At 36.0% G+C, this 13,812-nt stretch overlaps 2 protein-coding genes across 2 annotated transcripts in view; one reads left to right on the top strand and one right to left on the bottom strand.

Annotated features, from left to right (window-relative positions):
- On the top strand, positions 1 to 2,477 carry LOC125493101 (elongation factor 1-gamma 2-like). The gene is made up of 4 exons (XM_048635845.2): positions 1 to 96; positions 231 to 332; positions 419 to 917; positions 1,701 to 2,477. The coding sequence occupies exons 3-4, from the start codon at positions 530 to 532 to the stop codon at positions 2,078 to 2,080; spliced, it is 768 nt and encodes a 255-aa protein (XP_048491802.2). The 5' UTR covers positions 1 to 96; positions 231 to 332; positions 419 to 529; the 3' UTR covers positions 2,081 to 2,477.
- A 1,577-nt stretch (positions 2,478 to 4,054) lies between these two features.
- The window catches only part of LOC104897990 (agamous-like MADS-box protein AGL11), a 53,440-nt gene continuing 43,682 nt past the window's right edge, over positions 4,055 to 13,812 (bottom strand). The window contains exons 7-8 of the mRNA XM_048635849.2: positions 4,421 to 4,462; positions 4,055 to 4,225 (exon numbers count right to left, since the gene is read on the bottom strand). Of these exons, the coding sequence (XP_048491806.1) occupies positions 4,055 to 4,225; positions 4,421 to 4,462 (213 nt within the window). The remainder of the gene's footprint in view (positions 4,226 to 4,420; positions 4,463 to 13,812) is intronic.

Genomic DNA, 13,812 nt, shown 5'->3' with positions numbered 1-13,812 from the left:
CTTTTAGCTGTATTTGTTTATTAATTGCTGTATTTTTTTGCAGTAACACGATTGAAGGCTGATAATCCTCTCTTTGGCTCATCAACATATGAATATGTAAGATTTAAATTCAGCATTATGACTTTATGGTTGATGGTTATCACAGATGCATATACGGTGCTACTTAGCATAGTTCACTGAAGTTTGCTGGTATTGTCATTTAATATTTTTCCATATCTTCTTTTTGTTAGGCCCTCATTGAGCAGTGGATTGATTTTGCATCCCTAGAGATCGATGCACATATTGCCCGTTGGTTATATCCAAGACTTGGCTATTTTGTACATCTTCCCCCAGTGAGTTATAAATGCATGCCCTTTTATGATACTTGAATATTGCTTTAAGATGTAGTAGCTGACGTGACTTTTACTTTATCTTGAAGGCTGAAGAAGGTGCCATTGCTGCACTGAAGAGGTCATTGGAAGCATTGAGCAAACATCTTGCTTCCAACACTTATCTGGTTGGAGACAGTGTTACATTGGCTGATATCATTATGGCCGTCAATTGTTTTATGGATTTCCAAATCATGACCAAGAGCTTTACCTCTGAATTCCCTCATGTCGAAAGATATGTCTGGACCATGGTTAATCAACCAAATTTCAAGAAGGTGTTAGGTGAAATTAAACAAGCAGAGTCTGTCCCAGCTGTAGCAAAGAAGCCTTCACAGCCTACCAAGCCTAAGGCTAAGGAGGAGCCGAAGAAGGAGGCCAAGAAAGAGGCACCCAAGCCTCAAGTAGAGGCACTTGCAGAGGAGGAAGAAGCACCCAAGCCAAAGGCAAAGAATCCTCTTGATCTTCTACCCCCTAGTAAGATGGTTTTGGATGAGTGGAAGAGGCTATACTCCAACACTAAAACCAATTTCCGTGAAGTTGCAATCAAAGGTATTGTTGGTTCAATTCCTGTTCATCTTTCTCTGACTTCCTTCTTATCTCGCTTTGATGATTTTCACAACGTAGTATTGAAGAACTTGTGATGGCCAAATTCGTTTTCCCTTATTTGCTTTGTGTTATTTCTTCCTGGATAACTTTGTTATGCTTCATAGTTTCTACTTTATAGCTAGTGTCATGCAAATGTGTTGCTGTCAATCTCATATCTGTTGGGGTGTTTTTCTGTCTTGAATCTTGATGGATGAATATCAAATCTGTTTGAGAATTTATTGATAGCTGTTCGTCTTCTTACGGTGCTTCATACGCCATGGACCATTGTTTTCAGAATGTTCTGTTATCCCATGAACCTTTTTATGTAGAATTATTATCAGTTGTAATTTTGGAGATGGATGTAGTAAACATTATAAATAGTCTCTGACTCTTAGGTGGAACACAAGCGTTTTCAACACAGTACAATCTGGCCATACAGCTGCTCATGCTTGTAGTAACAATATAGGGGAATTAGGGTAGCAAATGATTATTAAAGGACATGTATCTGCTACATGAATCTATGGATGCAGCCGTCAATAGACACTGATACATGTGAGTTGTGACTGATAAGGTGTAAACTGAATTTGAGCCTCAGTTGATATATAGAACCTAGAATTACTCTATGAATGTGTAGGCCAAGTGGTTGAAGTTGTTGAAGATTGCTTATCGTGTTCAGTAAACACATTTGTATTCATTTGCTTATTGTGCTTGTTGAGTCTCTCACAAATGTCTTACATGTATATGCAGGATTCTGGGATATGTATGACCCAGAAGGCTACTCACTATGGTTCTGTGACTACAAGTACAATGAGGAGAACACTGTCTCATTCGTTACCATGAACAAGGTAGGTGGATTCTTGCAAAGAATGGATCTTGCACGTAAGTATGCATTTGGCAAGATGCTGGTGATTGGATCAGAGCCCCCATTCAAGGTCAAGGGTTTATGGCTCTTCCGTGGACCAGAGATCCCTCAATTTGTGCTGGATGAGTGCTACGACATGGAACTCTACGAGTGGACCAAGGTGGACATCAGTGATGAGGCTCAGAAGGAACGTGTTAGTCAAATGATAGAAGATTTCGAGCCTTTTGAGGGAGAAGCTCTACTGGACGCCAAATGCTTCAAGTGATTTAGTGGTGCTGTTCAATGCCGGGAGAGGTCATGTAGTTTGGTCGTCCTCTGGTTTATGCTTTTGTCATATTTATTGCTTCCTCCCCTATATAACTTCTGTGTTAGTGTCTTGTCTTTATTGACCTATTTTCTAGTTCCTATTTTTTTTTTTTTTATGTTTTCGGACCTTTTTTTTGCGGGATCTAAGTCAGCTAGTGACAACAATATGCTAAGTTCATTACGAGCTTGCAACGAGTAGATCTTGAGTTGAAAAAAATTAATGTTTGTGTGGTTTTGTAGTTTAAATGATGTTTTAAACAGATTAATTCAACAATAGCACTGTGAATGGTTGGTTAATCGGGCGAGCCGATTTTGTGCTCAGGAATAATCTATAGTTAAATTGTTTTGTAGTGGCAGCTGTATGTTCATTGCACAACTGATATATTTAATTTCAGGGGCAAATTTTAGCTAATTAACCAAGTACGACAATTATTAATCCTATTGATGTTGAAGAAGATACTTATTTTTGGCCGAAAAAGAGCCTATTTGTAAACAGAGACAAATTTGGGAGAGCAGATCCTGTTGCTACTTCATGCTCCACGGCGTCAAGTTCCATTTTATTCACCTGCATAGAGTAAGTATTGACGTTATAATGGAAAATGCAATATGATGATTAAGGACTGCAAGAATGCATCGAAATGATCTAGGACTGTCCTAATTATAGCAACTGCTTTAAGAGAAGTAAGAGAACCCAATTGTAGTATATTTTCCTACTATGGTTTTTAATCAAGATTGAACGCATTGTCAAAAAAATAGTAATCTAGAATGACCTGTTGAACTAGTTATATAGTGCCATGTTACATACTCCGGGGACAGAGCCTAGGAGCAACTGAAACTGAGCAAGTATTGATTTTCTTTTCCTCAAATAAAATCAAAGAGCCACTAAAATTGTGTTACAACACGGTAACATATCTGACTTATGTAGTCTCCAAAGTTCAGACGGCTAATTGACTATAGTTGGCACTCCAGATAAACGACGTTACAAACACATAATCGTGTCTTTCTTCATTTATTAACAAATTATGAAACATAATTGGTGCGGTTCAAAGGATAACAATCTAAAGAGCCAAGCATAAAGGACAAGTATATTTATTTTTTCAAGCCCAATTATTTATTTTTTGACACTTAATTGTATTTTGAAGTCCAATTAATTATTCTTGATAATTGATTGTTTTTTAATAAATATTTTTAAAAATTAATAGATATTTTGAATAATTAGATTTTGTCATTTAGATAAGTGATTCTCGATTTCAAATGAATTATTTAATGAACATAACTTTTTGACTTCGGATAATAAATAATATCTGATCAGATATGTGGTTGCGCAACGCGCATCTTGATGCATCTCGCTCACCAGAGTGCACTCACGCAACATCAAGACAGTCAACAAAATTTAGAGATACAGAAGCCGGTGTAAGCTACACATGCTGATGCGTGTCGCGCATCACTGGTGCGTGCTGATCACCGTGCTTGCACGCCACACAACACGAATCTTATCTCGTATTTCTATTTCTCTCCATAAATAGACCTCGTTCCATTCAATTTCTAATTTATTTGCATAGACTAGACATAAATCATATTTAGTAGATGCGAACAATGTGCGTATTTGATTCATGATCATATTCATATCCTCACACTCAAACCCGATATTAGGTTCATTGACAAATTATGAAGTCATGACGGGAAAATCTACCTCAAATAAGTCTTTAAGATGTCTTTATGGTTTCCCCAAAATCCAATTAGGTTAATGAGTCTTTCTTCAAATACTTGCTGTCGACTTCCTTTTCAAAACAAAGACCTTTATAATAGTCAAATTCGCGCTCATCAGACAATAATTTTTTTTTCTACAGATGTCGATTTTCCCACATTTTAGTCGCAACCAATTCAAAACGTATAGATTCAGAGGACTTGGCAACCAAATATGATGAGAGGACTAAGATGATTTACCTAAGGTAAGTATTTTTTTGTCAGCATCAGTAAATTCGGAGCAATCCTGTAGCATGTTTTCTGTAAGTAGAGGATCTCGCTGCAGAAAAGGGTGGACTAAATCCAAATTGTCGTTTGGCAGCATGTTTAGCTGTTGGAGCCTATCAACTTCAGCAATCTAAAATACAAAATTGTATGTAATAATCAGGTTCAACTATAACGCATAATTATAAAAATATAATCTGAAATTCTGAATTGTTATGTGCACCATCATGGTATCAGTATGGAATTTGCACCAAAAGAGCTAGTGTTGGTATGAAATAGAATGTCCATAATAACTTCAATATAGGAATTTAGGCATTTCATGACATACCTTAGCTCGGAGAAATGAGTTTTCATGGTCAAGCTCTTTCTCCTGTAGATAATCACACACAGTAAGATTATTGGTGTAAAGGTGTTTTACAAGAAAGGTAATTTACTAACTAGTACTGTCTAATTCAATGCCAAATCCATATACCCCATATCTATTTTAGTTACTCTCAAATTAATGTCTCTTTCTAAGTATATTATTTAGCTTTCTAGTTTACCACACGAGGAATGCCAAATCTAAAAGAATTATGCGTAAAAAGTTACATATATCATTGGCAATCCGTGAATAAACTGAATCATATTTAACGAATCGATAAATGTCGTATATTATTTTTTTTTTTGACATCAGACGATCATACAAGAAATTAACAATGAAAATTGAAGAAGGAAAACACAGTAAAGCACCTAACTAAAAAAAGAAAGCGAAGAGTGGCACCACCATTTTGCTAAGCGTCTGACCACTGCTAGCTGTTGATGTGGTACCCATACCACCTGACATGTGTGGAAGGCGTCGGCCTGTCGTAAGATATTATCAATTGTCCATTTTATAGCTATTGGCCCTTTATTACCCGTGCGCAGGATGCGAACGAGTCCCCGTGAGTCTGTGAGGATGCGTATATGTCCATAATTGTTTGACGCCGCCCATGTGCAAGCTTGTTGGCAAGCTTTGGCTACCATTGAAATGAGGGACTCTGAATAGCAAAGAGTACCATGTTGATAATGTGATGTCTGGTGCCCTGTGCTCGCCACCCACGCTATTACACCCAGCCCTTTTAATTTATGTTGGTATCCCGCAATTTGTAGTGTAATCTCTGGTTGGCCAGAATTATAGTGTCCAATGTTTGCCACGTCAAATCCAGGACGAGTTGAAGGGTCAAGAGGATTTCTAGTTGGATCATGACGTTGTTGCGCAAAAATGGCATGAAGCCGCATATTCTCACTCAGTTGTACAGCAATTGACGTAGAAGTAGGCCGTTTTTGTCGAAAAACTTGCGCATTGCGTAACTTCCAAATAGCCCATAGAGTACCTATATATGTTATAATATCAGAATCTGTTGCCCCGTTGTTGTTTAGAAGCGTGCACAGACAATGATACATCCAGTCCTTCGTCGACATGTGCTGAGAATTAGAGATAAAAGCTTTGAGAGGGCCAAGATCCCAAGCTTCAAGGGCTAAAGGGCACTGTTGGAAGAGATGTTGAGTGTCTTCTTGGTCATGTAGGCAAATAGGACATTCCCCAGATGTGGTAATGCCTCGATGATGGAGATTGTATGTGGTAGCAAGACCATTATGCCATAGTTTCCACAAGAACAATTTCCATTTTGGCATGATGTTCAGTCTCCAGATGATGCGAAAAATTTTTTCATCCATAGGAGAGGTCATGCTGCAGATATCTTTTTTTGTTGGAGAAGTACTTGGTAACCGGATTTAGTAGTATAAGCTCCTGAATAAGTGAACGGCCAAATTTGAATGTCGTTGACCGTCGGACAGTGCGGGAGCTCAATTCCTTTAATGCATCGTGCTGTAGTTTGCTCAAATAAAGAGTTAATCTTTCGAATATTCCACCCTTGGTTGTCTGGGAGCAAAAGATCTTGGACCTTAAAATTTCGTACAGTGGCAAGGGGAATTGTATCTTTAAAAATAGGTTGGTGATCAGGGAGCCACTTATGAGTAAGAAGGCCCAAATGCTGTCCATTTCCTACCTTCCACCTACACTTGTCGTTAAAAAGTTTTTCAGCATAGAGCAAACCCCGATGTCCCCAAGAGAGTTGGCGCCGTCTAATTAATTGCTGCCCCAAATTATCCGAGATGTTAGATACACTCTGGAGAGGAGTAATTGAGGATTTTGCTTGATGCGCCAGACTTTGCCCATGAGAAGGGCCTGATTGAAAAGCCCCAGATTTGATACCCAAACCTCCTGAAAACCGGGGACGGTGGAGAAGGTCACAAGACTTCCAGTGTATACCTTTACCAAAGCGATCCTTCCAGAAAAAACTGGCTATGATACTGTCAATTTTGTTGACAATCGTTGTAGGAACCCGAAAACAGAGAGATAATGCCTTATGGCCCCAATAGGACCGAATTAATAATGATGAGCTTGGCGGGCTGTGATATATCCATATGACTCCATTGCGAGATTTTTGATGTAATTCTATCTAGTAATGGAGTGAAATGTTGTAGTTTCCGGTCCTGAATATCGACTGGAATACCCAAATAAATACCGAGAGAAGGAGCCGATTCCATACGTAGTAGATCTTTATATTGTTGTTGAGTATCTGCCGGAATGTTTGGGCTAAACTTTACAAACGACTTCCGAAGATTTAGAAGTTGACCTGATATAGCACAAAACCTGTCGATAACCGTTGCAACACCTTGACATGCTTCCGTAAAGCTTTGAAAAAGAACATCGCATCATCAGCAAAAAACAAATGTGATATACTTGGAGCCCTAAGATGGACTCGAATGCCTTTAAACTTGGAAATATCGGTAGCGAGAGTTGTCATCCGCGACAGAATATCCATACAAAAGAGGAATAAATATGGTGATAACGGATCACCCTGTCGTAAACCACACGACGGCACAAAAGAAGGGGTAGCAACCCCATTAATAAGGACTCTGTAAGTGACTGTTGAAATGCACTCGCGAATTAATTGAATCCAATGAGGCGGAAAACCATAGGCAACCAGTATGCGAAGGAGAAAGTCCCATTTAACCCGATCATATGCCTTATTCATATCCAATTTGAGAGCAGCCAGAAATTGATGATTGCGTCGCTGTTTGTTAATAGTATGCATTAACTCATGAGTTAAAGATGTTATCCTCCATATTCCGTCCCGGAATAAACGCATTCTGATAGTCGGCAATTAAGGTTGGCAATAGATGCTGCATCCTGTTAACCATACATTTGGCAATACATTTATATAAAACATTACAGAGACTAATGGGGCGGAGGTGATTTACCTCTTGCGGAGGGGTGACTTTGGGAATAAGCACCAGTAGCGTAGTATTCCATTCCTTGAGTAAATAGCCCGTTTCAAAAAATCTTTGAATAGCTGCTGTGATAGTAGGCCCAAGAGTCGGCCAATACTGTTTAAAAAACTCTGCGTTATACCCATCCAGTCCAGGTGATTTATTGTCAGCCAGTGAGAAAAGTGCGAGTTCGATTTCTTCTGAGGAAATTGGGCGCAACAAATCATGACTCTCCTGGGCTGTGATAACAGGAAGATCCAATTCCCGGAGCACAAAGTCAATATTATGTATAGAATTATTCGTGTCCGAAGCCGAAGATGTTAGTAAGTTCTGAAAGTGTTGTTTGATGATGGATTCAATCTCAGATGGCGTATGGACCCAGGTGCCATCTTCCATGCGAAGCATGTGTAATAAGTTTGCTGCTGTTTCTGACGAAGGCGTCGGAATAATATTTTTGAGGGTAAATCACCGAGTTGAATGACGTTATTCCTTATTCGCTGTTTCCAGTAGGTGATAGCCAGAGTTGCCTCATTAATTATTAGTTGCTGGTGCGGGAATAATCTACACCTTGACGTGGTGTTATGATCTGTTGCCCTTTGTCATCTAATTGGTCAAAAATCTGTTGCCAATTAACACCCCAAAAGAGGCGCCTATCTAAACACCAAGTTTTGAGTTTTTTTCGAAGGATATCAAGCCGCCGGGTAATAATGTAAGCAGGTGATCCTACAATACACAGATTCCACACCTCATGAACCATTAAACATACCTCATGGAAATGGAGACTCCAATTTTCTATTTGGTAGGCCGCCTAGCCGAAATAAATTTTGGTGTTGTGTGGAGCAATATCGGCCCATGATCAGAATGCACAATAGGTAGATTGCGAATATATGCTTGTGGAAAATTGTGTAGCCATGCAGCCGTAGCATAGCCTCTGTCAAGTCGTTCCATTATTAATTGGTCCTCTTCACGATTGTTAGTCCACGTGAAGCGAGGACCTGAAAAAGGAATATCCTGTAAATTCAAAGCCATTTTCCATGCTATAAAATCATCCCAACCACCAATCATAGCGCCTCCCCCCATTTTGTCCTCATAGCAATCTAACTGATTGATATCACCTAAAATCAATAATTTGTCATACTGACCGAGTAACTGGTAAAGTTGATTCCATAGAGCAAGGCGAAGACTAAGATACGGAACACCATACAAAAGAGCGAAGACTAAGATACGGAACACCATTGATAAATGTCGTATATTAAAGGAAATATCATACCTCATGTTTTTTTTACTGGCAATGACAATTCTCTATTATTTGCAACATTTTGTTTTTGGTAATAATTTTCTTTCTCTTCTTCCTATTACATGGGGTTCTTTTGTTATATACATACAAAGGAAAACATTGATACTTGTGCAAAGGAAAAGGCTGTGAGTAATTAAAATTGGAGGAAGTATTATCATTGATTTATACGTGTCACACACATGTGATGAGGAGCCACACTATAAGAGGGTGTTTGGTATGGTAAACGTAAACGGAATGTAAATGATTTGGATAAGGAGGGAAATGGAAAGAATAACCGTTACCTTTAATTGTTGTTTGATATCTTATAGGAACGGAAACAATTGAGAGGATTATGATTGAGTAAGTAAACGTGATTTGTTTCCACTAGTTTGATAAGGGTAACAAATGGGGGGATTATGTTTCCCTTAAAACGGTATTTGTTACTTAACACTCATACCAAACATTAGAAATGGAAATACTTATTTGAATCCGTTTCCTACATCAAAATTTTCCATACCAAACACCCTCTAAATGTGTTTTTTAAAATATGTCTATTGTTGCGCATAGATTTACTGTGCTGCAAAATCCGCAACAATATGCCTCTAAAATTGCAACAACAAAATAATAATCAACTAGTGCACTAAATATCGAAGAAGACACCACCCCAGTTCTTTAAAGGTAATTAAGAATCCTAACATTGGACACCTGAAATCCTTTGGGTGCAAGTGTTATGTTCAAAAAAACGATAAGGATAACTTGGGGAATTTCAAAGCAGCGAGCAATGAAGCTGTTTTGTAGGGTATTTATCTCATATTAAGGGTGTCTTTAACGCAAGTTTGGAAGAAGGAGTTTGAACTGAATTTTTGTAGAGTTTGGTTCCAGACTCATGTTAATTGGAAGGAAAATTTGGAGGAGTTTGATATGGGTTTGGATTTTCAAGACTCTTGCTAAGACTCTTGCTAGTGGGTTCCACGACAAATCAACTCCACTTTTATAACAACTTGGATATTGAAGAGCTGGAAGTTGGAACCAAGTCACACATATTTGATGTTGCCAAATTAAATTGTGACACTTGTTTTAATTTTTTTTCAAAAAATATTGTACACGCAAATTCTTTTGTCAAAATACTTAAAAATAACCTTTTTGCGTATTTTTTTCATTCTTCCAAATTCTCCATATTAAGTTTCTTTCTCTCTCCAAAACTATTTTATCCTCTTAAAAAATATTAGCTATTATAATTTTAATGTATAATAGTCGGTAATATTCGAATTATATATTCTCATGACATATTGAGTAATTAATAAAATAGATTAAATATAAAATAATATGTTAAATTTTTTGTAGAGAGTCTAAGGGGTAAAATGTAAAACTGAAATGAGTCTGAAGAATAAAAAGTAGGTAAAAATGAGTGGAAAGTTGATGTTGCACATTTTGAAGTTTGGATTGGGGTCTGAGGATAAACACACTGAAGGCATAAAAAGTATTAAAGTATTCCTTCCATTTTTTTTTAATCTACACACTTTTTTTTAAATATTTTTTAATAAACACACCTAGTCATGGTGACTTAGATACTACGTCAGAGGACTAACTTTACTGAAAGGTTAAGTTAGTGGTTGGAGCTCCAAGATTGATTTTATTCTATCATGCCCTCACATTAGTGTCCATTAGGCTTGACGTATGGATGCATCATATGTCCCTTTATACCAACAGTAAATTCCACTTTGAAACGGAGGAATGAGTAAGATTTGAACTAGGGACCTTCTTGTTATGTCAGCTTTGATACCATGTCAGATGACCAACTCAACCAAAATGTTAAGCTGATGGTTAGAGCCCCAAATTGATTTTATATTATACTCATGCTTTCCCATAATGGTCTGAACACTTTATTTTTATTTGTTCCAAATTAGTTTGAATACTTCCAATTTTGGCATGGTGTCACAATTATTATACTAGTTTCTTTACACCCATTTGACATATGTTCTATCTCTATCAATAAATAATACCAACTTTCTCTCTTTTAAAATAAAAACAATACCCATCACCAAATCCTATCACATCTACTTTTTAATGGAATAAGATTTGTTAACTACAGTACAACGTAACTCATCACCTTAAATTACATGACTCCAACAAGTTTTTAGATTTTTCTGAGATGACAGAGTATCACCTATTAATTTACATGTTCTTATGATGTTGCATAGGAAACATGTTTCCGAAGTCGCCAGTCATGATTGATATTATGACATTTGGCTTACTATAATATGTCGTAAATGTAAAATCAAGTTAGCAAGTAGTTCTGCTAAGTTAGATATTGCTGCATTCCTCATGGATTTTACAACCCTAAATTAATGTAAATGGCAATTGAAGAGGACCAGTTGGTTAGATTACAAGGTATTCCTAAGACAAGTGGTAATGGTGAAGTGGTGGAGATTCTTCATTCTGTTAACAGGAAGATGAGTCTTTTACATCGTGCTTTTGCTAAAGAATCTATTAAAGATGTTGCCTTTCGAGCCTCTCAGCAATAAATGCATCCATAACTAACACACAACTTGATAAGCTCATCTTTGCCATGTATCATATTTGAATTTTGCCTTCTCTCCACGTTTTCCACTTATTCTCTAAACCTTTTGGACCTTTCTTACTGTAGTCTCCTTTTGCATATGCCTTTACTACTTTATTTAACTACGGAGTTGGATTGTCAATTGGTTGTTTATGTAGCACCAACGAATGATACCCTTACTTGCTTTTTGAACCGAGCCATGCGAATCTCTTGAGCATTACTTATAGTTGTCTATTTTTGCTCTACTTTTGTCTTTGCTATTTTTTCGATGATGCCGAAAGGAGAAGAGATAATGTGCAGTTTTCTTATTTAATTATTTGTTAATCTTGTTAATCTTATTTAATAATATCTTCTTTAATCTTCTAAAAAATTTAGCCTGCATTCACTTTAATGAGCATGTATGTTTGTCATCATCAAAAAGGAAAAAAATGCTAATTCATTAGTTTGGATGCTAACGAAAAAACTACGAAATGCACAACTTTTTTTTTACGGGAGAAATGCACATCAATTCATATGCTTATTATTAACGCATATTCATACTTGGTTGTGATTCTAGTATACGTTTGCAGGTTGTTAGATCATCAAGCTACCTCAAACTATCATGGCACAATTTGAAATACTGAGCTAATTTCAAGACGAGCTTCAAGCTAATTAAGTCATATTCTTAGATCTTCTTACCAATGTGCTACTTCCCCATTTTAGGCATGCAAGATATTTAGCCTATAATATCAATTTCATGGAAACTTGTTTAGTTCGTTAGCAAGTTAGTGCTAGGAATATTAAGTTTTTAGGGAATTGTTCCCTGTAGAGTTTTAAGAAAAGAAGTTAGTTCACTTACCAAGAAAAATGATTGTTTTAAAATACATTTAGCAAGCTATATTTATACCAACAAGATGCATCTTTCTTTTAGGGAGCTCATTTCATAAGTTACTCAAAAGTTAAGTGTGCTTGGATGAAAGTGGTATTTGTTAGAATATAATCATTACATATGTATAAACTTTATCTAAAAGTTAGCATGTAAACGTGATCGTGATTATAGTTTTATTTATTGGATTATTAAGATATCTTAATTAACTATGTGCTATTATGTGTAGAGATCCAATTTAGTCTCTTATTTATGATGGGCTAAATAGGAGACGTAATAAGCTTTATATATACATATTAGGATTAATGTTAGGGTTATATATGGTCCCAATTCATATGATTGCCTATTCTTTGTGACAACTCATCATCAGTAGAACAACAAAGGAGATCACATAGAGTTGGAAGATCCAAACATCCACAACTCATCTCTCCAGTTCTGTCGATAATTAATCTTGTTTGAAATTTCTAGTTTGAATTATATCTAACAATTGGAATAAAGAGCCTTCTTCATACCAGATTGGTTGGTGGTTGATTCAAAATTTTCTTGGTGCATTGATTGACGTTTACACACATAGAATTATATTAATTAATTAAGCTTTTGTAGTCTGTACATTTATGTCTCTATTATATAAGTCAAGGGGGAGCTCTGGTGTTCCCTCCTGGAAATACTTATATACCCTTAATCTCACAAAAAATAATAAAGTAATTTTTTTTATTCATTTCCTTATTTACAAATATGGATAATAAGGAAAATTCTAAATTACAAAGAAAATTACATAAATATATGTAAAAAGAGGAAACTCACAATTGAAAATATAAATCGATGGCTAAATCAATTTTCAAACTTTTTTTTTGAAACGAATTTTCAAACAATTATAAAAGCAAATATTGACAGAGATTCTTATTATCAATTTTAATTTAAAAAACATGCATTAACAAACCATAAAAGAATTAAAAACTAAGAGAATATTCATATTTTTTGGAGCTCACAATTAATTGGGATAATAAATAATTAAATAGATAAATATACATCATCAAATAATATCAATTAATAATTTATTTTTTATTGAACCACTACTCACTATATTATGGCTAAAAACCTCAATTACCCAGTGAAATTAAAATAAACTACTACTCATACAATACGCCTATAAATATATGTATTATTGGATAAATGAGAACATAACCTTAGTAATTGTTTAAAAGGAGAGTTGTCAAATTATCATTTAGTAAGGTTAATTCTGTTTGGCATTGAGTGATTGAACAAATTTGGGAAAATCATTGTCCTATGGAGGTGGCTCCTTATGTGCTTATGGACGTCGTCCTTAAATTAATATATACCTGGCTTTTCCCCTAAAATAAAAATCCGTCAAATACAAGATAAATTATCCTACTTCAACATAGCCCTTCATGGAAAATATTACTCTTTACACTAGAGCAATGCTAATAAAAATTCATAATGCCCATCAATATTAACCATAAATATTAGACTCTTAATTTAGTTTATAAGACTTTTTGATGTTACTATTTATATTGATATACGGTCCCACGCATCGCATGCATATATTGCTAGTTATGTTTTGTTGGATTAAAGTTCTAATGGAACTACAACTGCAGCTACACCTACTTCTACTATACATCCTATTGTATCTTAGCTTTTCTACGGTAATAATTTTATTATAACAGAATTACTTAGAGAGCAGTATTCTTGTTATTACAACTCAGC

Source organism: Beta vulgaris, chromosome 1, assembly GCF_026745355.1.
Source record: "Beta vulgaris subsp. vulgaris cultivar EL10 chromosome 1, EL10.2, whole genome shotgun sequence".
Lineage (NCBI taxonomy): Eukaryota > Viridiplantae > Streptophyta > Magnoliopsida > Caryophyllales > Amaranthaceae > Beta > Beta vulgaris.
This window is presented reverse-complemented; position numbering and strand designations above follow the sequence as displayed.

What these genes read in the sequence shown, in the direction of transcription:
- LOC125493101 (XM_048635845.2), top strand. Translation starts at nt 530, where the DNA reads ATGGCCGTCAATTGTTTTATGGATTTCCAAATCATGACCAAGAGCTTT. An exon ending in CCGTGAAGTTGCAATCAAAG is followed by an intron (nt 918 to 1,700) that starts GTATTGTTGGTT and finishes ATGTATATGCAG; the next exon opens with GATTCTGGGATATGTATGAC.